Consider the following 23,679-nt stretch of genomic DNA (forward strand, 5'->3'; position numbering starts at 1 on the left):
AGGGTAAGATTCTCCCACCACATGATGCATATATTTAACACATTCAAGCAGCCAGTATCAACAAATACACAAACAGACCTGGACACTTTAATATTTACAGGCCACAGTGACTGGAAAACCGTTACTGAGTTTTATCTCAACATTATGGTTTTATTCTCATAAATGTAGGTTTTTCCTCAAAATTGCATTTTTTTTCTGTTAAGAGAAATTTAAAAAAATGTTTTTTTCTCCTAAGAGAAAAAACAATTTGACATATCAGACAGATGTGTCCACTATCCTTGAATCATCATCTCTTGATTAGGGGTGTAAGAAAATATCGGTTCTGCAGTATATCACGATATTTAATGTCACAATACTGTATCGATATTAAAAAGTACTGTATCGATATTTTTAGGTATTTATTCAAATGCAGATATTGTGGAGGTTGATTTTTGTTTATATTTTATTTATTATTCTTTAGCACTCCTTTATTAAATAATGTTTGTTCCTTTGTTGGGATTGAACTCAAATACTGTTCTGATGTTAGTTGTGAACTAATAGAATCTGAACATTTGAACAGGATCTGAAACTGGAATGTCTGTAAAACAGAATTTCAGTTTGAACACAGGAACATTTTGTGATATAACATTAGATCCTGTTGGGATCAAATAAAAATGTGTTTAGTATTTGTGCAGATTCCTGCTGGAATTCAATTCTTCATTTAAAAAAAAGAAACAAACAAAAAATTGCCTTTTTAACAGTATCATGATGTATCGTGATATATCGTATTGTGATCCTAGTATTGTGATTTGTATCGTATCACCACATTCTTGCCAATACACAGCCCTTGTCATACTCCTGGCTTAAGCCTGCTGCACTGGATGGTGTGTGTTTGTGTGTGCATATTGTATATATGTGTGTGTGTTATCGTACACAATAACCCACTGCCTCAGTGAGCTGAGTTTTCTTCTTCTATCTCTCCGGCTCAGTTCCCAGCTGAGCTTTATGGGATTTTTTCTCCTCTGCTTGCTCACTCACACTGTTTCAGTGGCTGATGAAGCAACAGGAGGCATGTGAACAGTCCATTCCAGAGTTTACCTGAACGTTAACCAAATAATGTGCAAGGTTATTATCGTTAATGAAAACTAACGAAACAAGTAGAGCCTAAAGGTGAAAGGCAGTAAAAAGAAGGACTCTAAAACCTCCTGGGGTCTGTCCTTCAGTGACCCAGTGACAGATGACCGGCTCAACCCTCTAATCAGGATGCCACCAGTTGACAGCACACACAGGCATATTTATGAAGATCCTCAGTCAGATAAACCACAGCCATGCCCTTAAGCTCATGTATCCTCCTCCAGTGTGATAATATTAACTCCGTTTACTGCTCAAAAGCATCATTTATCAGGGCTTGGGAGGCTTTTAAGGAGGCTTTTGTGCAGACTGTTGGTCATCATTTACAACACAAAGAAATGCTGCTATCAGAAATCCACATAGTCCTACGGTTAACCCTCATGAGCATCAGATCACTGAAGTCTGGATCAATAGGGTCTTTCATGGTCAAACGCTCACACACAACATGGCTGTATGTGAATCAGTCAGTGTCTATGTTCAGGATTACAGTGGTTCCCACACAGTGAAAGATAACGGTTTAATCTGGACTGTCCTTGACCTGCCTGTACCAAACACTGAGCTCAGACACTCTGTTTGGATGAGCTCACTACCTCACACTGAATAAAGCCAAAAGTCCACTGAAAACTAAACTAAGTGTACGATTCAAAGAAAATGTTTGTTTATTTATAGCAAAATAGTGAAAAAAAGGAGCCTGATCATTTTTAATTTACACATGATGTGTAACTTAATTTCGTCTTATATTAATTTGACTTGGTTTAAACTAAACTAACATCAAGTTTATGTGACAGAGCTGCGCTACATTTAAGTCTGGATTTACTTTGAACTTAAACCTAATAAGAACTCATCTTTATTGTTGCATCTCAGTTTAATTCACCTTTAACCTCCTCAGACCCAACTATGGGTTTTCTGTCCACATTTATGGACAAGAATTTCACAACTTTATACAAAAAAAGAAAAGAAAAGAAAACTGTCCACCACAAAGGACATTCCATAAAACTTTTAAAAACTGCATCTGAAAAAACTGTTGCATCATGATGTTTCCAATAAAAAACAAAAAAGCTGGTACTTTGCTGACATTTCCTGGGTCTCAGGAGGTTAATAGCTAGTGGACTATAAACTAACATTAATGAGTTGGTGGAGTCATGTGGGATTCAACCAGTCACAGAAGGTTTGGTTCAGTCCAAACAGTAGGTGAAGGTTTCTTTAAGTAACACTGACTGACAACCCCCACATTACAGTTACACACTGTTTCAAAAGATTACCATAGATTTACATAGAATTCAAATAGGTTTACTGGGGTTTTACTGTTGTCCACAGTAGGGCTGTTAGAAAATATCAGGTCTGCAATATATCACGATATTTCATTTCACAATACCATATCGATATTCAAAATTACTGTATCAATATTTTTAGGTATTTTTTCAAATGCAGACATGGCGGAGGTTCATTTTTACCTCTGCCAAGGAGGTTCTGTTTGTGCCAGGGTTTGTTAGTTAGTTAGTTAGCAACATAACGGAAAAAGATATGGATGGATTTTGATGAAATTTTCAGGAAATGTTGATACTGGCACAAGGAAAAGATGATTAAATTTTGGTGGTGTTGGGGGGGGGAGTCTGCACTCTCCGAGTGTTTTTCTAATTGTTTTTTGTTTTTCTTTATCGTTCATATCTTATTTATTATTATTTAACACTGTTTTATTGAATAATGGTAATTTGAATCATCCTAAAAGCACATTTTATTGTCTGAGAGGCAGATGGTAGTTCCTTTGTTGGGATTGAACTAAAATCCTGTTCTGATGTTAGTTCAGAACAAATAGAATCTGAACATTTGAACAGGATCTGAAACTGGAATGTGTGTAAAACAGAATTTCAGTTTGAACACAGGAACATTTGGTGATAGAACATTAGATCCTGTTGTGATCAAATAAAAACGTGTTTAGTATTTGTGCAGATTTCTGGTGTAATTCAATTCTTCCAGGAAATAATCATTTCAAAAAATGAAACAAACAAAAAATTGCCTTTTTAACAGTATCATGATATATCACGATATATTGTATTGTGATCCTAGTATTGTGATTTGTATTGTATTGCCTGATTCTTGCCAATACACAGCCCTACTCAAGGTGAGGCAGCAAGAAATTACATATAAATACACAGATAGGTAAATAAATTAAATAAAAAAATTAAAAATAAAAAAATTACAACTTCAGTTCGTTCCATAAGGCTTTAGTTTTCACAGCTTTAGAGTTAGTGCAGGAGTTAAGAGTGTCCAAGTGGGATTTTAAGTAGGATTGAAAGACCACAAAGCTGGGTTTGTGTTGGTAAATCTGCTTGCATGCACATGAAATTTCGCTGATAATGAAATGAGATTAAGAGTAAACAGTTTCTGTACAGGCAGATCTGTCTTTATATATTAAGTTTTGAAGTTTAGATTAATATCCAGTTTTTTATTTAAAAAAGACTGATATCACACCAAAAAAACTGACTGAAGGCACATTCCCAACACAGATGCGCTGGGTCTGTCCTGTCCACAGCCCCTGGTCACCTCGGTCCTAAAGCACCGGGACTGTGGTGCCCACAGCCCGGGCAGCGGCACCACCTTCCACCGCCCCTAATGGGAGGAAAAGCGGGTTCAGACCCCCAGCACACCGCTGTACCCCGGGTATGAATGCACACACCAACAGCCCAGGAGTGCAGGACTGTGTGTGGATCAGGAACACCCCCCATCCTCCCACAGAACCAGCAGTCCCTGAACTCATCGCGGCGCAAAAACCCAAAAGCAGAAAAGTTGCGTTCAGTGTGTGAAAGAACCCAGACAGTGCGGGGATGGTACTCACTGTGTGTGCGGGGTCTCAAACGGCCTCAGAGTGAAGTCATCCCGCAGAGACTGGAGCCAAGACATGAGCTGTGTTCACGGACCGATGATTGGATTATTGTCTCAGTCCTGCTCTGCCTTCACCGGGCTCCGCGGTGATGCGTTCAGGGCCGGCTCGGAAAACACTCAGCTACAAGGAAGTTCCATTATTTCTGCATCATTAGCTTGCTGGCACGTCCTAAATATCCCACTATGAATGTAAGCTGAATAAAACTGTTTGGTATGTTCGGTATAAAACTGCAGGTCAATAAACAAAAGTAATTTATGGGAAGACTGATCCCAGAGGAGACCTGAACGAGGTTTAATCAACTGAAGGCTCAGAGACACTATTACAATCAAATGTAGTACAAATATATGTTTATGATTATTTTTATGAGTAAATTTCAGTTTTTTCAGGTTATTCACATCTTTTTTGTTTGGGATTTTCTGGAGTCTGTGGGAATCACACTAAACAACCGAGGAAGCCTGTTCAAGTTCAGATTGTTTGTGCAGAAACTATCATTGTCAGCTGTATTTACAAGACCTGAAAAGCTACAGCATAGAACAGGGCTGTCAAACTCATTTTGGTTCAGTTCCATGTTCAGCCCAATTTGATCTGCAGCGGGCCAGACCAGTAAAATAAGAACAGAATAACCTATAAATACTGACAAATCCAAGTTTTTCTTTTTGTTTTAGTACAAAAAACCCAAATGAATCATGAAAATATTTACATTTGACAAAACAAGATGTGAATAACCTGAAAAAAAGAAATTTCATTTGAAAAATTAGTGCAATTTGAACAATATTATGCCTCGACTTATTATTTCTACATGTACATTTACACACAGTGTTACATAAACATTTGGTAACAGGCAGAATATTGTTAAAATTTTGGAGTTTGGAACTAAAATTTGAACGATTTCTACAATATTCCATCTGTTATTATTAACACAACTACAGTCCAGGCTGTGGAACTCATTTTAGTTGCAGTTCCACATACGGACCAATATGATCTACAGTCAAATAATAACAGCAGAAGAACCGACAAAAACCTGCATATTTTCTTCTCAGTTTGATGTGAAAAAATATATTACCTAATGTCTATAAATAATGACTTCAAATTTTTGTCTTTGTTTTAGAGTATAAAATAACATAAATTATGAAAATATTTACATCTACAAACTATCCTGTAACAATAAAATGTGACTAACCTGAACAAATATGACCAACCTGAAATGTCTGTATTAAATTCAGTCCAGTTTGAACTCTTTTCTTCCTGTTCCTCAGTGTTTAGTGTCTTTGTAGATCTGATCCAGAATGCACATGGACTAATGAGAAGTGGAGGCAGAATATTGTTAAAACTGCACTGATTTTTCTTAAGAAATTTCAGTTTTTTTCCGGGTTTATTCACATCTTTTTTTGTTTTTTATTATTATTATTAGTGCAACTACAGATCACAGTGGATCCACAAATGCATTTCAGGTTGTTCATCTCTGTTTTTATTCATGTATTTATTTGCATTTTATTGTGAAAGAATAGTTTTATAAATGTAAATATTTTCAGTGTAATGTTATTTTTTTCACTTCAATCTTTTCCACATAATTTTCCACAAAGAAAATTAGTCGTCATTATTTCTGGGTTATTGTGTTGTTATTTTTACTGTAGATCACATTGGTCTGTATGTGGAACCTGAACCAAAAGGATTTGGACAACCTGGACTGTTCAGTTCATTTTTGCACTTTCATTCTGCAGGGCCAGAATGGAACCTTTGGCGGGCCAGATTTGGCCCCGGGCCGCATGTTTAACACCTGTGGCATAGAACATACTGATTGCTCCGTTTCTGCGTCTTAGAAAAAGTCAACAGACCGATACCCAGCCCAGACTTCTAATAGTGAAGCTTTTGTTTTCTTGTGCATTGAATTGAACCTCCTGAGACCCAGGAAATGTCAGCAAAGTACCAGCTTTTTTTTGTTTATTAAATCAGTGCCTATACTGGAAACATCATGATGCAACAGTTTTTTCAGATGCAGTTTTTAAAATTTTTATGAAATGTCCTTTGTGGTGGACAGTTTTCTCTTTTTTTGTATAAAGTTGTGAAACTCTTGTCTACAAATGTGAACAGTGAATCTTAGGAGGTTAAAAGATAAAAAAAATAAGAATAAAAATCAATTTTGGGTTTATACTGCCACCTAGTGTTGTACCAGCTTTAAAGTTTATGCCTTCAGGTCTGCTGAGTCTGAATTCTTTAAAGTCCAGGTTAAAGACTCACCTGTTCACTGCTGCCTTTGACTAAAAGGCTTTTTACTTTTTAAATTTTATATTCTCCTTCGAGACTCTGCACCACAACTCTTACTTCAATGTGTGTGTGTTTTTATGTGTTGTTTTCTTATTTGCTGTTTCTAATCACAGAAAGTGTTTCTTTTATAATAATGTATAAATGTGTTTCTTTTGTGTCCTGTGTGAAGCACCTTGAATTGCCTTGATGCTGAAATGTGCTATATAAATAAACTTGCATAAAGTCTGTCCCATAGTCCACTTTATCCTTAAATGCACCAAAGACAGTAGAAAAAGGCCTCTTTAATTAAGTCACCAAACAAAAGCATATAAAAAACACTAACAGAAACATGTTTTCTCCTCTAATCTGATGTCACACATCTGTTGGCATGAAAACAGGAGGATTCAGACAGGAAGTTGTCCAAACATATAAAATCCACATAAAACATCCTCACTTATCAAAACAAAACTCATTTTGCCGTGTTTCCATTACGTGGAACCGGCTCGACTCAGCTCAGCTCGACTCGACTCTGGTACCAGGTCCTATTCCAGACCGTTTCCATTACAGGATACTACAGACTTTACAGTACCCGGTCGTCATAGCGATGCTGCGTGTTACTTCCGTGTTGTAGCTCAGAGAGTCGCTGATAAACTCGCTCGTTGCGTGTTGTCTCGTCAAGCTCATGCTGAATTTTTACGTCTGAACCTCCTGGACAAACCATGGTGTAGTTTTACAGACTGTCAACATGTGGATTCACCTACCGACAGATTTACTGTCAACTTCTGCATCTGTTTTTGTAAAAGGGCGGGTCACAGAGACGACTCTGACCAATCAGTGGTCTGCAGTGTTTACACGTCATGTTTTAGTATCTGGTCCCCAGTCCTGGAACCTCGGCGGAGGTGATACCAAAAAACTAGTACCGGGTACCAGATTCCAGGTCCTTTTCGTAATGGAAACGCAAAAAGGCCGAGTTGAGTCGAGTCGAGCCGGTACCACGTAGTGGAAATGCAACATTTGAGAATGAGTGTTTGTTTGTTTTTGTCAGTCTCTGTACGTTAGAGTCTTCCAGCGTCCTTGAACCTGCTCAGCAATCCATCATCGGCCCTGAGGGGGAAGTGCAGGGTGCGGGTTTTGTAGTATTGTGGGTCAGACTGCAGGTTCTGGATGACGTCTGTGAGGAGATGGGCTCGCTCTACGCTGCAGCCCGGCGCCTCATAACCCAGTTTAGTGAAGTGGACATGCAGGTGGTAGTAGGAGGGCTGGTAGTGCAGGTACACTCGGAGCTTACTGAACGGCATATTGTAGCGCTGCAGGATGGCCTCCTACATCACAAACAAACAAACAAACACGTGGTTTAAACAAGACAGAGACATCCAACCAAGGTTCTAATAGTTTTGGATTTTTCATTCTAGTTTAGTTTTATTAAGTTTTGACTTTTTTTTCTCTAATTCAGTTCGTTTTAATTCGTTTTTAGAGCAGGTTTGATAGTTTTTATTAGTTTTCATTTTTTTCTAAATGCTTAGTTTTAGTTCAGTTGTAGTTTAGTTGTAGTTCAGTGGTCTCTTTTCTCTTCTTCTCTGTGGTCGTATTCAAATCAATCCCAGACAGGACTCTGCTGCTTTAGTCTCCATGTTTCCAGGTAGAGTGGGGACCAGAAGACGACTGGAAACCACAAGTGAACACAAGTGACGGAGCAAAAAGTGTCGTATGGTGCTGCTAGCTAAAACTGCTAGAGCGAAATAAATCACTTTCGTATCAATCCAACGTTGACAAAGACGAAAACGAAGGGAATTTTATCCATAACATTTATACATTTTAGTTAGCTTTCTAAGCACACAATACAGTTTCAGTTAGTTATTGTTTTTTTCTTTTAATTATAGTTTTTATTTATTTCAGTAAATGAAAATGTTTTTTCAATTCTAGTGTTCGTCATTTCATTAGTTTTTGTTAACAATAATAACTTTGCATCCAACTATTAATTTAGCAAGATTATGAAATGTGAAAAAGGTTTAGTGCCACCCAAGGTTATTATCGTTAACAAAATGACAAAAACTAGAATTGAAAAAACATTTTTGTTAACTGAAATAAATAAAAACTATAATTAAAAGAAAAAAAAACATAACTAACTGAAAGTGTATTGTGTGCTTATAAAACTAACTAAACATATAAAAATTATGGATAAAATTTTAGCTGTCGGCACCATACGACACTTCATGGTCCATCATTTTTTGGTTTAGAATCATCTTCGGGTCCGAACTCTACCTGGAAACATGGAGACTAAAGCAGCAGAGTCCTGTCTGGGATTTATGTGAATATTTCATTTAATTTATTAAGATCCCCATTAGCAACTGAATCATCAGTTGCTATTCTTCCTGGGGTCTCCTCTATACTACATTACAATTTTAATTATTTACATTAATCTTACAATATATGAATATATGAATATGACGGCGAAGAAGAGAAAAAATATTAAAAAACTGAAACTAAAGTAAAACTAAGCATTTAGAAAAAAAACAAAAACTAATAAAAATGAGCAAACCTGCTCTAAAAACTAATTAAATCTAACTGAATTAGAAAAAAAAAAGCAAAAACTAAATAAAACTAAACTATAATGAAAAATCCAAAACTATTAGAACCTTGGTTGGTTGGTTGGTGCATGTTTTCTGTTCTTATTTCTCCAAAACCACAGCTGTGTCCTCACCTTTCCCTTCTGAAAGATATTTTGAAGCAGCGGTATGTGCTCTGACGTCAGATCTCGGAGGCTCTTGATACCCCGCTGATGTGAAATGGCAATCAGGTATAAGTCATCCACCTATAAGAAACAGAAGGAGGAGCAGAAGTTTCAAAACTATTAAAAGCTTTGGTGCTGGAAACTGAGGAGGAGCAACTTGATGCACATTGTAACAAAAAAACCCTGTTCTTTAGTTCTAGTTTTATTTTCAGCGTGTACAACTCAGCTCACACTGCACCGTACTTTTCTATTTGCTGATTGCTCTTTTTTTGACCTTTAGTTTACAAGTTTCATTTCTTTCAGTTATTTCCTTTAACACCTTTATTTTGCATTTGTTCTAATTTTTGTTTAACCCTGTGGAAACATACTGAGTCGAACTTGAAACATCTCATTGTTTACTTTACACATTATTATCGCAGTTTCACAGTCCACCGAAAAATTCAAAGTGAGAACGTTTGAGTTCATAGACAGTGTTTGTTAGTTCATGATAGTCGACTCTGCTTTCACTTGTTATTGCTGTTTTCTGTGGCGAAACTGCTGGATTTTTTTTATTTTTATTTTGGTGAAAGGTGTTTCATACGAAGTGTGATTATGGAAGTAAATCTGTCTCATCAGATTTTGAATTATAAAAGCCATTGAATTTCGAGCACTGAATTTTTTTTTGCACTGAAATTAAGTATCTGGATTTTTTGTCTCTCAATTTAACTATGTTCATAAATTTAGAATAAAAATAATTCAGAAGCAAAAATTCCGATCACACATCCAGGACACCAAGGAAAAGCAATCGATTCTATCTCAAGCTGAACAGACAGACAGCCAATCGAGTTACATTAGGTTGATCATGTGACACCAATGCGAGAAGACGGTCAGCACGGATGTGTGATTTGAATTTTTTGCATCTGAATTTTTTTTATTCTAAATTTATGAACAGAGGTGAATTCAGAGACAAAGAATTCAGACAATTTCAGTGCAAAAATCTGATGAGACAGATTTACTTCCATACGTGATCTTTCCTGTTTCTTCTGTTGTGTCTCACCTGTTTCTGATCCCATTTGAAATCTGGCAGAAGGACAAAGCCAACCGTCTGGTCTGGATCTTCATAAACGATCCGATCAGCCTCTGCTTTTTTTTCCAAGATATTGTAAACCCACTGGAAGGTGAAATTGATGTCAACAACCTTTCATGTCATTTACTATGGTATGATGCAAACACGGGAACTGATGGTGAAACCAGACAACACTGACTTGGACACTGAACCTCTGCTCCTGGATGTAGGGCAGAGTGATGGACTGATAATCATCCCCTCTTTCCTCCACCAGGAAACTCTCCTGACGCTGGTATTTCTTCACATGTTTCTCTGTAGCGGGACACACCACTGTTGTCTTGATCTCTGCAAAGGACAAACAAACAAGATCTCCAATACATACTGTCCACAGTGGCAGCTGGAGGCATTGTTACCTCCGCCAAGGTTATGTTTTTGCCATTGTTTTTTTTTTTTTTTTTTTTGTTAGTTAGCAACATAACTGAAAAAGTTATGGATGGATTTTGATGGAATTTTCAGGAAATGTCTGAAATGGGACAAGTAACAATTGATTAGATTTTGGGAATGATCCAGATCACTGTCTGTATCCAGGAATTTTTAAAAGGATTCTTTATCATTGGGAGACAGGGATATTTTCAACATATGTATGTGGAACTTCACAATGAATGGTCAGAGTGCTTGGTAAAAAAAAGTACAAAATAAGTTCCCAACAGGTTCTACAAGATATTGAAGACTGATTCATCGTGTGTAGCAAAAGTGATACAGTTATTTGTCTGTCAGAAAGATAACTCAAAAAGTTATGGACGGATATGGGTGAAATTTTCAGGAAATGTTGACAGCTGGTACATGGAACAAATGGGGGTGGGGTGGGGGGCTGATCTGCCTTGGCGGAGGTCTGTGCTCTCAGAGTGTTTTTCTAGTGTACATGAGCGTACCATTGAGGTGAGGGGGGGGCTGCAGTCGATATGTGCTGTAGATGTCATTTCTCATCTCCAGATTCAACTTGGAGCCACTGAGGAGCTCAGCTAGACTGTCCTCTCTGATGGGGGTCTTCTCCAGGATCATGACCGCCTCCTGACCTGCAAGCTGGAGAGGTCATGTTTGACAGTTTCATGGAAGCAATCTAAATCTAAATTCAATGGCCTAAGCCAGGGGTGTCAAAGTCATTTTAGTCCAGGGGCCACATTCAGCTCAATTTGATCTGCAGTGGGCTGAACCAGTAAAAAAAAATAACATAACAATATATAAATAATGTCAACTCCAAACTTTTCTCTATGTTTTAGAGCAAAAAAAGTAAATTTACATTATGAACAGGTTTACATCTACAGACTATCCTTTCAAAAGATGTGAATAACATGAACACTGAAAAAATAAGTGTGATTTTAACAATATTCTGCCTCAGTTTATCATTTACACATGTACATTATAACTTACAGATCACAGTGGATCTACAAACACACAAAACATTTAGTAGCGGGCAGAATATTGTTAAAATTGTACTTACTTCTCTTAAGACATTTCAGGTTGTTCATATTTGTTCAGGTTATTCACATTTTTTTTTTTTGCAAAACTATACTATGTTTTAGCATAAAAACATGAATATATTTACATTTACAAACAGAAAAAAACTGAAGTTGTCATTATTTATATGTTATTATGATAGTATTTTAGTGAATCCTGCCCACTTGAGATGGAATTAGTCTGAATGTGGAACCTGAGCTAAAAGGATTGTTAATATCTTATTTTTGCATGTCACTAATTCATCCCAAGGGCTGGACTGGACCCTTTGGCGGGCCGGATTTGGCCCCCGGGCCACATGTTTGACACCTGTGATATAAGCAATATACTTAATATACTTAGTGGCAAACTATCAAGAGACCTATTTCTCTTTAAAGTTACACTTATGTTGAAGATGTCAAGACATAAATAGAAATGTGGTCACAATTAGGGATGTAACGATTACTGGTATAATGATAAACCGCAGTAAAATTGCCAACGGTTAGTATTACCGTTTAAATTCTAATTATCATGATAACTGTGTTTGATTACCGCACTTTTCCAGTGAAAACACCTATGTAAAGATCTGCTTTTATGTCAAATATTTGAATATAGTTTTAATTTATTACAATTTTAATTTTATATACCTAATATTTAGAACCAATATTCACTTTTAAAGTCTTTGAAAAGGTTTGTTAAGCATCTTTGTGTTATTTATGAAATAAATTACATACATTTTTCAAATCAGATTTTATATTTTTTTTGTGTTTTTTGTCCTTTTGTGTTTTTATAGTAGGTTAAACTGAAAAAAATAATAGGCAGTTGATATAAATGAAGTTGTGCTGAAACAAAACAGATCCCAAACATGGGTATTGTAAACATTTGTTTATATAGTATATAAAGGCAAAATCAAAAGGACTGAAAAACAGACAAAATAGACTCAGACCACTACGGGTTAATATTTGAATGTTTCTGCCAAGAGGAAGTATATTGTACCAATTATTTTATTTTATTTATTTATTTTGTGTTTTTTGTTTTTTTTTTTCCAAATACAACTTGGTTAAATTATTTCAGTGTGTGTATTAGTACTTTTTGAACATTTTGAGCACAATTTCAACAATACCACGATAATAATAATGATAACCGTGATAATTTTAGTCACAATAACCGTGATATTGTTACATCCCTAGTCACAATGCTCTCCCCTTTTTGTATGACTGAAACATTAAAACAATATTTCTGTATAAATTGCAAAGAACAGATTTTCAAAAATGAGTGAATAAAGTATGTACAAATAAAACATGTATAAGAATTAACATATCGCTAAACATTCAATAGTGTTCAAAAAAGAAAAAAATCAGTCATGATATACTTAAATGTTTCAAAAATATAAATTTCCAACTAATCACACACACACACACACACACACACACACACACACACACACACACACACACACACACTCACAGCTTGACTATTAGGGGGCTTTTATTTTGAAATACACCGGCGGAAGTTGAGGTTCCATTATACGGTGACACACAGACAGCTTTGACTGGATATAAAATAGAAAACACCACTTTTCTGTCTCCGCCTGTCCCTGTGGACTGCTCCTTCCTCTTTAACCCGCCTCCCTAACCCCAGCCTGTCCAGTCCAGGTGGACCTTCTGTCTGGACTGACCTGTCCGTGGAGGAAGATGCTTTTGTCGCGCGCAGAATCACTCAGAACAGCAGATGTTTGGAATCCACTCAGAACATTTTCTGGGCTCTCCTCAGTCTGTCCTCCTCCATTTTTAGACTCGTTGTCAGCTTTGACCCGTTTGACTTTCTGAGATAGTTCATTTATTTCATCGCCGCCAGTTTGACGTTTAGCGAGTGCGTCTGCCATGTTTACAAAGAGCAGTCTGTCTGTGTTTACACACACTGCTGCTGCTGCTTCTTCTTCTTCTGCTTCTTCTTCTTCTTCTTCTTCTTCTTCTTCTTCTGCTGCTGCTGCTGCTGCTTCTTCTTCTTCTTCTTCTTCTGCTGCTTCTTCTTCTTCTTCTTCTTCTGCTGCTTCTTCTTCTTCTTCTTCTTCTTCTGCTGCTGCTGCTGCTTCTTCTTCTTCTTCGTGTTTTACGGCAGTTGTCATCCAGCTTATTGGTGCATTACCGCCACCTTCTGCTCCGGAGTGTGGGTCAGGCAATGGATAAACATTCTTTACCCTATAATATAAATAATAAATGATAAAAATAAATAAATAAATAAATAAAAACCTGCATCTGTTCACCTATATTCTCATGCACTCAACCTTCCCTCTGTTTTCCACTATACAGCCCCAGTATCCCTCAAATCCTATCATATAACCCAGTGCTCTTTAAAAATCAAATTTCCAGTAATTGATAAAAATAAAAATTAAAAAAGACTTACTAATAAAAAATATATGGTGAGTTTACAGAGACCATCACAATCCATAACAGACATGACAAACTGTGGCTGTGAAACTGCAGCACTGTGGTTCTGTTTATCTGCCAAATGTTCACTGTGGTCAGTTTCAGATGCTGCAGCTCTTTCATAATTCATAGTTTCAGTTCTTGTTTGTTCAGTATTAATTGTCCTCCTTGTAAATCACAGCTGGACTGACTGGACAGATCCTGACCAAGGACAATCCAGTTCTCCCTTTGTGCAGTAATCTACACCTGGATTTACTGCCTCTGTCCACAATAATAGACATTATATAGACTAAATGTCCTCTAAAACGAACATTTATTTGCATCATAGTATAACAAACTATTACATGATCAAAAACAAATTAAATTTAGCAAAAAAAAAAAAAAAAGTCTCCATTTTGAATGTCTGGGGTCGCCAGAAATTTGTGATGTTAAAATGGGGTCAGGAGTCAAAAAAGGTTGGAACCCACTGCCCTAACCTGTGCTCTCTCACCCATGTTAATACCCCCTTCAGTGTAAATTCATTTACCCCTAACTCTATGATCCTCCTCCTCCTCTCCTCTCTCTCTGTGTCATATTTCCTGCACCTTAGTAGAACATGCTCCACAGACTCCTCCTCCTGACATCCCTCACACAAACCTGTCTGTCTGGTGTTTCCCTGTTAGTTTCATTCTTTTATTTAATACACAGTGTCCCAGCCTTAATCGTGTCATTATTATTCCATCTCTCCTTATTCCACTTCCCACCCTTTCTACTCTTACACTCTTCTGTATTTCATATACAGGATGGGGAAGCAAAATGTACAATGAACATTTAGTTGTTTTTTCTCAGCAGACACTACGTCAGTTGTTTTGAACCCAAACATATACTGATGTCATAATCATACCTAACACTATTATCCATACCTTTTCAGAAACTTTTGCCCATATGAGTAATCAGGAAAGCAAACGTCAAAGAGTGTGTGATTTGCTGAATGCACTCGTCACACCAAAGGAGATTTCAAAAATAGTTGGAGTGTCCATAAAGACTGTTTATAATGGAAAGAAGAGAATGACTATGAGCAAAACTATTACCAGAAAGTCTGGAAGTGGAGGAAGCAACAAAAAACGTACCAAAGCTTTTATTAAAGCTCTCAAATCCAAAATCCTAAAGGATCCAACCAAATCCATGAGAAAAATGGCAATTGAACTTGAGGTAGACAACAAGAGCATTAGAAATGCAGTAAAATATGATTTGAAGTTAAAATCTTACACAAGAACACCAAAACACTTGTTGACAACAGCAACAAATCCAACTTTAGCAGTTTTTGGGAATCATGTTTATGTCCGCCTTCTAGCCCAGATCTAAACCCTCTGGATTCTGCTGTTTGGGGCGTTTTAGAACATGCTACCAATAGAACATCACACAGCAATGTCGACTTTGTTAAAGATACTATTAAAGAAGGATGGGAGAAGTTGTCACCCGAATATTTGAGGAACACTTGCACAGGTTTCAGGAAGCGTGTGAAGGCAGTTATTGAGAAAGAAGGAGGACACATAGAATAAAAACATTTTCTATTATGGACATTTTCTTGTGGCAAATAAATTCACATGACTTTCAATAAACTAATTGGTCATACACTGTCTTTCAATCCCTGCCTCAAAATATTGTAAATTTTGCTTCCCCACCCTGTACAGTGTGTGTGTGTGATATGTATAGATTACATATATGTAATTACATAATTATTACAACATAAAAATCTGAATGCTGTACACGTTTAGAATTGAAAGTTCATACACATGAACACACACAAATATGAACATATGTATACACACACACACACACACATTGATATGATGAGCTAATACAAAGTTTAATTTGACTTTTTTTTAGTAGACTGTCGACACAGGGCCATATACTGTATTCATATAATGTTGTATGTAGACTATGGGATTAATAATTGTGACATTAGGTTGTTTGCAGTTGGAGGGCAGGGAGTGATTTTCTCTGTAGAAAACACACTGAAAATGCCTCTGGTTTGAGTAGTTTAACACTACTCTATCACTCTCTGTCTCTCACTCAGTATTACAGTAATGCTAATGCTAACAACCATAACATTAATGTAAGGCACCACATTGTTGATTAGTTGTTGTTGTTAAATGAATCCACAGTTGTGATTTGTCATCTGCAGTAGTAGTTGTGGCAGTATTGGAATTATTTTGACTTCATGAGTAACCTACTTTGCAGTCCTTGGGGTTATTTTCTAAATCCAATAATGGAGGAAACAAAAGTTCTGCAAAGTTATGTCATATTCAGTCAAATGGCAACAACAAAAAAAGTGTGAAATTCACTGTCCACCTATTAACACATGAGAAACAGAGTTAGTCAACAGGATAGATGTCATCTATACAGACACATTAAACACTACAGTATTTTGTTATTGTTTATTAATTTGACAGGGAATAAGAATTTAAATAATGTTTTATTAGCTTGCTGAATATTTCTTTTATCTCACTCTTCACAGTAATTTCCTTTAACCTGCAGATGTCGCTGTTGTCCTTCATTCCAAAGGCCTAACCCCAGTCACCTTTCTGTTGAAAAGTAAAAAAAGACGTTAAATAAAGTCATCTGTACCATTCCATCATTATGATTGACTGTGGATATAAACAATACAAATTAAAACTGAACATAGCTGCCAGTGTTTTGATTAGGTATATTTTATTGTAAGCTATGAAATATAATAACCTAACTTCTGCTATTTTCCATTGGTACAGGTATTTGTTGTATCTTTTGAGTACTTCCAGAGTACTTCCTATGTTTGTAAGAAACTATGTAAAGCAAATCACAAAAGTAACATTTGCCTTTTTTTTATTGAACTTGTGAAAATTACAAACTCTCAATGAGGATAATTTTATTATAATTTCTTTAGGATAACTAAAGAAATTATAATCAGGATCAGAACCAAATACCTGACTCTACTCATACCCCCAAAAGTGAAAGAAACTCATTTCAAAACACTGAATGATATTTATCCTTACATTGACTTTATGAGACAAATATTTAATATTGAGGAAAAATAATTGTGTTTTTTGTGAATTTGAAATTGAATCTTTAGAACATTTACTTTTTTCACTGCCCATACACCTACACATTTTGGACAGCATTTCAAGAATGGACATCTGAGAAGGACACTCAAACTGCCCAAACTGGAGTATAAAGACATTAAATTTGGAGTTATAATGGAAAACAGAAAAAGAGAAATTATGTGTAACACTTTGATTATTATGGCCAAACAATTTATACACAAATGTAGATTTGTGAAGACCCCCCCCGCCCCACTGTTCTTAATTTACAAGAATGAAATAACAAACTTCAAAAAGACACTGAGACATGTGAAAACCAAACGAGCCTTGATTGTTTATGAAAATTTGAATGTATTGATTCCTGATTAGACCTCTGATTTTATTTTGATATATTTTTATTTATTTTATTTTATTTTATTTTATGATGTTCACTTTGTTTTTATGATGTTCATATTGATTACTGAAGTTTGATATTGTTGCTCAGTCTGGAAAAAAGAAGTCTTTTTCTATGAAATTTATTGAATATATAACCAGATTTTGATTAATAAAGTTGAAAAAAAAGAAGGAAATTTACTATTCCCGGAAGTGTTGAGTGAACGACACATCCCGTTTGATCTCGCGAGAAGGGACGATACTATACGTGGCTTCACAGCTGAGTGCTGGGGTGTTTACTGGGATGCAGTGTTTCACATTATAATGTAGTCAGAAATCCTCCTGTCACTGACTGAAGCTGGTCACCAGAGGACACACTCGTATACAGTCGTTGCATATGTTTTAATGATGGCAGAGGGCAGTAGGTGTTTTCGGATTAGGTTTGACTGACGCCACGGAGGCGGTAACGTCCTGGCTGACAACTAGCGCACGAGCAGCTCCTCCAGAAGGCTCCCGCGGTTCAGCCTCCACCCTCCGCCGGTTCAGCCTCCACCCTCCGCCGGTCCAGCCTCCACCCTCCGCCGGTCCAGCCTCCACCCTCCGCCGGTTCAGCCTCCACCCTCCGCCGGCTGCTATGGCGGACTTCGGCTCTTCGGTTGAATTCTCCGGCTCTCTCTCCAGCTCCACTCTTCCGCCGCCGAGGACTCGCATCTTTAAAATCATCGTGATCGGTGACTCTGGGGTGGGGAAGACCTGCCTCACCTACCGCTTCTGTGCCGGCAAGTTCCCGGAGAAGACCGAGGCCACGATCGGGGTGGACTTCAGGGAGAGGCTGGTGGAGATCGACGGCGAGAAAATCAAGGTTTGGAGATGAGATCGAACTGGTAGAGAGAAAACTAGTAGTGACACCGGACATGCTAACAGAGGGCAGAGGGCTGGTGTAGTGCCCAGTTCTGCTCCCTGCCGAAAACAGCCCCCCCCCCCTTCCGAAGTTAGCCATAAAGAGGACAAAATGCACCAAATTCACCCTGTCACACCAGAATAGCTCCAAATGTGAGCTGCTAAAGTCATGTCACTCCTTTAGCTTCACAAGCTAATTCTAATGGGGGGTGCAGTTTTTGGCAGTACCCGTGTAGTGCCGAATTCTGCTCCCTGCCGAAAACTGCATCCCCAGCCGCAGGTGATGCAGTTTTCGGCAGTATCTGTTTATATTGGTATATATTTTGTGTGTTGTGTATCTAAGATTTAACTTTAGAAAGTTTTATATACCTTACAGTTACGCATTCTTTAATATTAAACTAGACAAAAAAACATAACTGCAATATTGTCCTCTTCATGGCTGACTTAGGAAAGGGGAACAGTATTCGGCACAACAGCAGGACTGGCACAGCAGTGGGCACTAGGGATGTAACCATATGAAAATTTCATATCACAGTTATTGTGACCAAAATTATCATGGTTATCATTATTATCGCGGTATTGTTGAAATTGTGCTCAAAATGTTCAAAAAGTACTAATACACACACTGAAATAATTTAACCAAATTGTATTTAAAAATAAATAAATAAAATAATAGTCCCAATGTCCCTTCTGTTGCAGAAACATTCAAATATTAACCCTTAGTGGTCTGAGCCTATTTTGTCCGTTTTTCAGTCCTTTTGATTTTGCCTTTATATACTATATACACAAATGTTTACTATACCCATGTTTGGGATCTGTTTTTCAGCACAACTTCATTTATATCAACTGCCTATTGTTTTTTTCACTTTAACCTATTGTATCAACATAAAAGGGCAGAAAACACAAAAAATATATAAAATCCGATTTGAAAAATCTGTATAATTTATTGCATAAATAACACACAGATGCTTAACGAACCTTTTCAAAGACTTTAAAAGTGAATATTGGTTCCAAATATTAGGTATATACAACTAGAAGCACTCGGAGAGCGCAGACCTCCGCCAAGGTTGATCAGTGGCCCCCCCCCGTGGGCCCCCCCACCCCCGATCACCACCAAAATTTAATCATTTCTTCCTTATCCCATTTCCAACAAACCCTGAAAATTTCATCCAAATCTGTCCATAACTTTTTGAGTTATGTTGCACACTAACGGACAGACAAACAAACAGACAGACAAACAAACAAACAAACAAACAAACAGACAAACAAACAAACCCTGGCAAAAACATAACCTCCTTGGCAGAGGTAATTAAAATTGTAAGAAATTAAAACTATACTCAAATATTTGACATAAAAGCAGATCTTTACATAGGGTTTTTTCCCCCTAAAACTGCAGTAATCAAACACGGTTATCATGATAATTAGAATTTAAACAGTAATACTAACCGTCTGTAATTTTAATGCGGTTTATCGTTATACTGGTAATCGTTACATCCTTACTAGGGATGTAATGATATGAAAATTTCATATCACGGTTATTGTGACCAAAATTATCACGGTTATCATTATTATTGTGATATTGTTACCTCCGCCAAGGAGGTTATGTTTTTGCCAGGGTTTGTTTGTTTGTCTGTCTGTCGTTGAAATTTTGAAATTTTGCTCAAAATGTTCAAAAAGTACTAATACACACTGAAATAATTTAATAAAATTGTATTTTGAAAAAAACAAACAAAAACAAAACAAAACTAGAAGCACTCGGAGAGCGCAGACCTCCGCCAAGGCTGATCAGTGGCCCCCCCCGTGGGCCCCCCCCACCCCCGATCACCACCAAAATTTAATCATTTCTTCCTTATCCCATTTCCAACAAACCCTGAAAATTTCATCCAAATCTTTCCATAACTTTTTGAGTTATGTTGCACAATAACGGACAGACAAACAAACAAACAAACAAACAAACAGACAAACAAACCCTGGCAAAAACATAACCTCCTTGGCGGAGGTAACAAAGAAACAAATAAAATAACAGCACAATGTACTTTGTTGGCAGAGACATTCAAATATGACCATGTAAACATCAAACATACAAATGTGCATTAACCTCCTCAGACCCAGCTATGGGTTTTCTGTCCACATTTGTGGACAAGAGTTTCACAACTTTATACCAAAAAAAGAAAAGAAAACTGTCCACCACGAAGGATATTCCATAAAAATCTAAAAACTGCATCTGAAAAACTGTTGCATCATGATGTTTCTAATATAGGCACTTATTTAATAAAAAATAAAATTAAAAAAAGCTGGTAGTTTGCTGACATTTCCTGGGTCTTAGGAGGTTAAAGATGGCACCTTATGGCCACTGTTTGACCATTTTCAATATCAAGTTTGAATTGTTTTAGTTTCTTTTCCATAGATAGATAGATAGATAGATAGATAGAAGGTCTCTCTCTCTGAGTTTTCAAAGTGCGGTAATAAAACACAGTTATCATGATAATTAGAATTGAAACGGTAATACTAACCACTGGGAATTTTACAGCAGTTTATCATTATACCGGTAATCGTTACATCCCTAGTGGGCACTCAACAAACCTCTGCAACTGATGGCCTGTCTCAGGGGTGTCAAACTCATTTTGGTTCAGTTCCACATTCAGCTCAATTTGATCTGAAGTGGGCCAAACCAGTAAAATAATAACATAATAATATATAAATAATGTCAACTCCAAACTTTTCTCTATGTTTTAGAGCGAAAATATTAATTTAATTTAATTTACATTATGAAGAGGTTTACATCTACAAACTGTCCTTTCAAAAGGTGTGAATAACATGAACAAACTGGAAAATAAGTGTAATTTTAACAGTATTATGCTTCAGTTTATCATTTACACATGTACATTATAACTTACAGATCAGAGTGGATCTACAAACACACAAAACATTTATCAGGCAGAATCTTGTTTCCTCCACCAGGAGGTATTGTGATCACTTTGCTTTGTATGCGTGCATGTGTGTTTGTTTGTTTGTTTGTTTGTTAGCAAGATAACTCAAAAAGTTATGGACGGATTTTCATGAAATTTTCAGGAAATGTTGATACTGGCACGAGGAAGAAATGATTAAATTTTGGGGGTGGGGGGGCAGATCTGTCTTGGTGGAGGTCTGCGCTCTCTGAGTGCTTTTCTTGTTAAAACTCTACTTACTTCTCTTAAGACATTTCAGATTATTCACATTTTTTGCAAAATTATACTTTGTTTTAGTGTAAATACATGCAAATATTTACATTTACAAAGAGAAACATTTGAAGTTGACATTATTTATATGTTATTATGATAGTATTTTACTGGTCTGACCCACTGGAGACTGAACTGGTCTGAGTGTGGAACCTGAACTAAAAGGATTGTTAATATCTTCAGTGTAATTTTTGCATTTCACAAATTCATCCCAAGGGGCGGACTGGATCCTTTGGCGGGCCGGATTTGGCCCCCAGGCTGCATGTTTGACACCTGTGACCTATCTGAAAGGAAAGGCATGACAGGAAATGGAAGAAAGGAATAAAGCAGGAACGTTAGAGATGTGAAAGAACATGAGGTGTAGTTTCTTTGTTTAGTACAGAGGCATAAACTACATGCCGAAAACATCCAAGAATATATTAGTCAAGAAAGTATTACAGTAAAGAGGGAATAATATAAGAAATATTTTATGATTTTTTTATGGAATTATGAAAATAAGTCTCAAGTGAAGGTGCGTTTTTATTACACACTTGTGTACAACACAGTGGACAATTAGGAAATGATCACAACTATAGTAAAAAAACACAAAAGTAGGTGCCTAAAGTAGCATTGAAAATTAGCTTCAGTTTTTAAGTATTACTGAACTAGATGTGGCCCAGATGTGGCAGATATGATAATATTATAATTAAAAGTTTTATTTCACATACACACTCAAATAAAAATGGACTTTTTGCCCCAAGCACCACAGCTGTGTTAGAAAAACACAGGAAATGTTGTAATACTTGATCTTTAGTCTCATTTTTGACAAAGACATCAGCGGAAATTACTAAACCAATGAAACTGAAAAGGAAACTAAATCTAAGCATGGCTCTTTTGAAAGAGCTTGGTAACTGACTGAAGGCACCGCAAGCTGATTTAGACTTTGTGTCTGCATACAGTGACAGCACTTTTATACATGTTAGTCTACAGCAGGGCTCTCAAACTCATTTTCCTTCAGGTTCCACATTCAGCCTGATTTGATCTCCAGTGGGCCGGACCAGTAAAATAATAACATGGCTGAATTAGAGGAAAAAAAGTCCAATCTAAATAAAACTAAACTATAATGAAAAATCCCAAACTATTAGAACCTTGGTTCAGCTACAGCTCAGGTTCAGTTATTTTGCAGCAGATCATTTTTGATCAGTAGTAGAACTCTGTGGCACAAGCTGGACTTCATATCAGAATGGCTTCTTTGTTTTCATTGGATTTGTCATCATCCATCCATCCATCCATCCATCCATCCATCCATCCATCCATCCATCCATCATCTTCCGCTTTGCCAACAACAATAAAAATGTTCATGTTGTCACAGCAGGTAAATTTCCACACCTTGTTCCCCACAGATCCAGTTGTGGGACACTGCGGGCCAAGAACGCTTCAGGAAGTCCATGGTGCAGCATTACTACCGCAACGTTCACGCTGTTGTTTTTGTCTATGATGTCACCAATGCGGTCAGCTTCCGCAGCCTTCCTGCCTGGATCGAGGAGTGTAAGCAGCACGCTTTGGGCACAGAAGTGCCTCGGATCCTAGTTGGAAACAAGTGCGACCTCCAGGACTCCGTTCAAGTGGGTACAGATGTGGCGCAGCAGTTCGCAGACGCCCACTCCATGCCGCTGTTTGAGACGTCGGCAAAGAACCCAAGCAGCAACGATGACGGAAGCTGCCAAAACAGTGACCACGTTGAGGCTATTTTTATGACGGTGGCTCACAAGCTGAAATCCCAGAAGCCCCTGGTGTTGAGCCAGCCACCTGGTGGATCAGGAGACACGGTCAACCTTAGCAGGGGCAGGGATAATGGGGCCAATGGGGCCAATGGGGCCAGGAGCTGGGGCTGCAGTAGCTGCTGAGGGAGAACATCCTGAGGTCACACATGTTCAAGACAGGAGGAGTTCAGACAGCAGAGATGTGGATCCATCTAAACAGTCTCACAGTCAAACACACACATGAATGTGAAGAGGGGAGCTTTTCCAGCACTTGTGCTTAGCTTTAGAAATGACTATACATGATTTCTGGGGTAATATTTATGATGATTTCTACATTATGATTTTCAGATTCGACTGTTGTTGTTTTTTTTTTAACCTGCCCCTGTAGAAGCCAATAATGTAATAACAGCCAATAATGTAATAAATTTGCCATTTTTAAAATGTAGTAAGC

General features: G+C 37.2%; 3 protein-coding genes across 5 annotated transcripts in view; 1 reads left to right on the top strand and 2 right to left on the bottom strand.

Moving 5' to 3' along the window:
• LOC115427076 (cancer-related regulator of actin dynamics) overlaps window positions 1-4,078 on the bottom strand; it is an 89,217-nt gene extending 85,139 nt beyond the window's left edge. The window contains exon 1 of one of the 2 annotated variants that reach the window (XM_030145459.1): window positions 3,947-4,078. In XM_030145459.1, the coding sequence (XP_030001319.1) occupies window positions 3,947-4,011 (65 nt within the window). In that variant the 5' untranslated portion in view covers window positions 4,012-4,078. The remainder of the gene's footprint in view (window positions 1-3,946) is intronic. The other variant, XM_030145462.1, reaches the window with a different exon arrangement.
• Window positions 4,079-6,511: 2,433 nt separating this feature from the next.
• On the bottom strand, window positions 6,512-13,543 carry dcps (decapping enzyme, scavenger). The gene is made up of 7 exons (XM_030145885.1): window positions 13,187-13,543; window positions 10,947-11,097; window positions 10,214-10,359; window positions 10,006-10,119; window positions 8,940-9,050; window positions 7,251-7,560; window positions 6,512-6,706 (listed from the first exon to the last, which is right to left on the bottom strand). Exons 1-6 carry the CDS (start codon window positions 13,391-13,393, stop codon window positions 7,294-7,296), a joined length of 996 nt encoding a protein of 331 aa, XP_030001745.1. The 5' UTR covers window positions 13,394-13,543; the 3' UTR covers window positions 6,512-6,706; window positions 7,251-7,293.
• Window positions 13,544-17,626: 4,083 nt separating this feature from the next.
• On the top strand, window positions 17,627-23,679 carry rab33ba (RAB33B, member RAS oncogene family a). 2 transcript variants are annotated; one of them, XM_030145886.1, is made up of 3 exons: window positions 17,627-17,891; window positions 17,981-18,230; window positions 22,869-23,679. In XM_030145886.1, the coding sequence occupies exons 2-3, from the start codon at window positions 18,003-18,005 to the stop codon at window positions 23,370-23,372; spliced, it is 732 nt and encodes a 243-aa protein (XP_030001746.1). In that variant the 5' UTR covers window positions 17,627-17,891; window positions 17,981-18,002; the 3' UTR covers window positions 23,373-23,679. The 2 variants fall into 2 exon arrangements, with proteins under 2 accessions (XP_030001746.1, XP_030001747.1); XM_030145887.1 differs by having other exon boundaries at window positions 17,627-17,881; window positions 17,972-18,230.

Source organism: Sphaeramia orbicularis, chromosome 10 (genome assembly GCF_902148855.1).
Source record: "Sphaeramia orbicularis chromosome 10, fSphaOr1.1, whole genome shotgun sequence".
NCBI classification, from domain to species: domain Eukaryota; kingdom Metazoa; phylum Chordata; class Actinopteri; order Kurtiformes; family Apogonidae; genus Sphaeramia; species Sphaeramia orbicularis.

Excerpts from the sequence above, each read along its gene's own strand:
- dcps (XM_030145885.1), bottom strand. The coding sequence starts at position 13,393 with ATGGCAGACGCACTCGCTAAACGTCAAACTGGCGGCGATGAAATAAAT. Across the intron at positions 10,360-10,946 it reads GCCCCCCCCTCACCTCAATG|AGATCAAGACAACAGTGGTG; the intron begins GTACGCTCATGT and ends TGTCCTTTGCAG. Across the intron at positions 10,120-10,213 it reads AGCAGAGGTTCAGTGTCCAA|TGGGTTTACAATATCTTGGA; the intron begins GTCAGTGTTGTC and ends TTCACCTTCCAG.
- rab33ba (XM_030145886.1), top strand. The coding sequence starts at position 18,003 with ATGGCGGACTTCGGCTCTTCGGTTGAATTCTCCGGCTCTCTCTCCAGC. Across the intron at positions 18,231-22,868 it reads TCGACGGCGAGAAAATCAAG|ATCCAGTTGTGGGACACTGC; the intron begins GTTTGGAGATGA and ends TGTTCCCCACAG.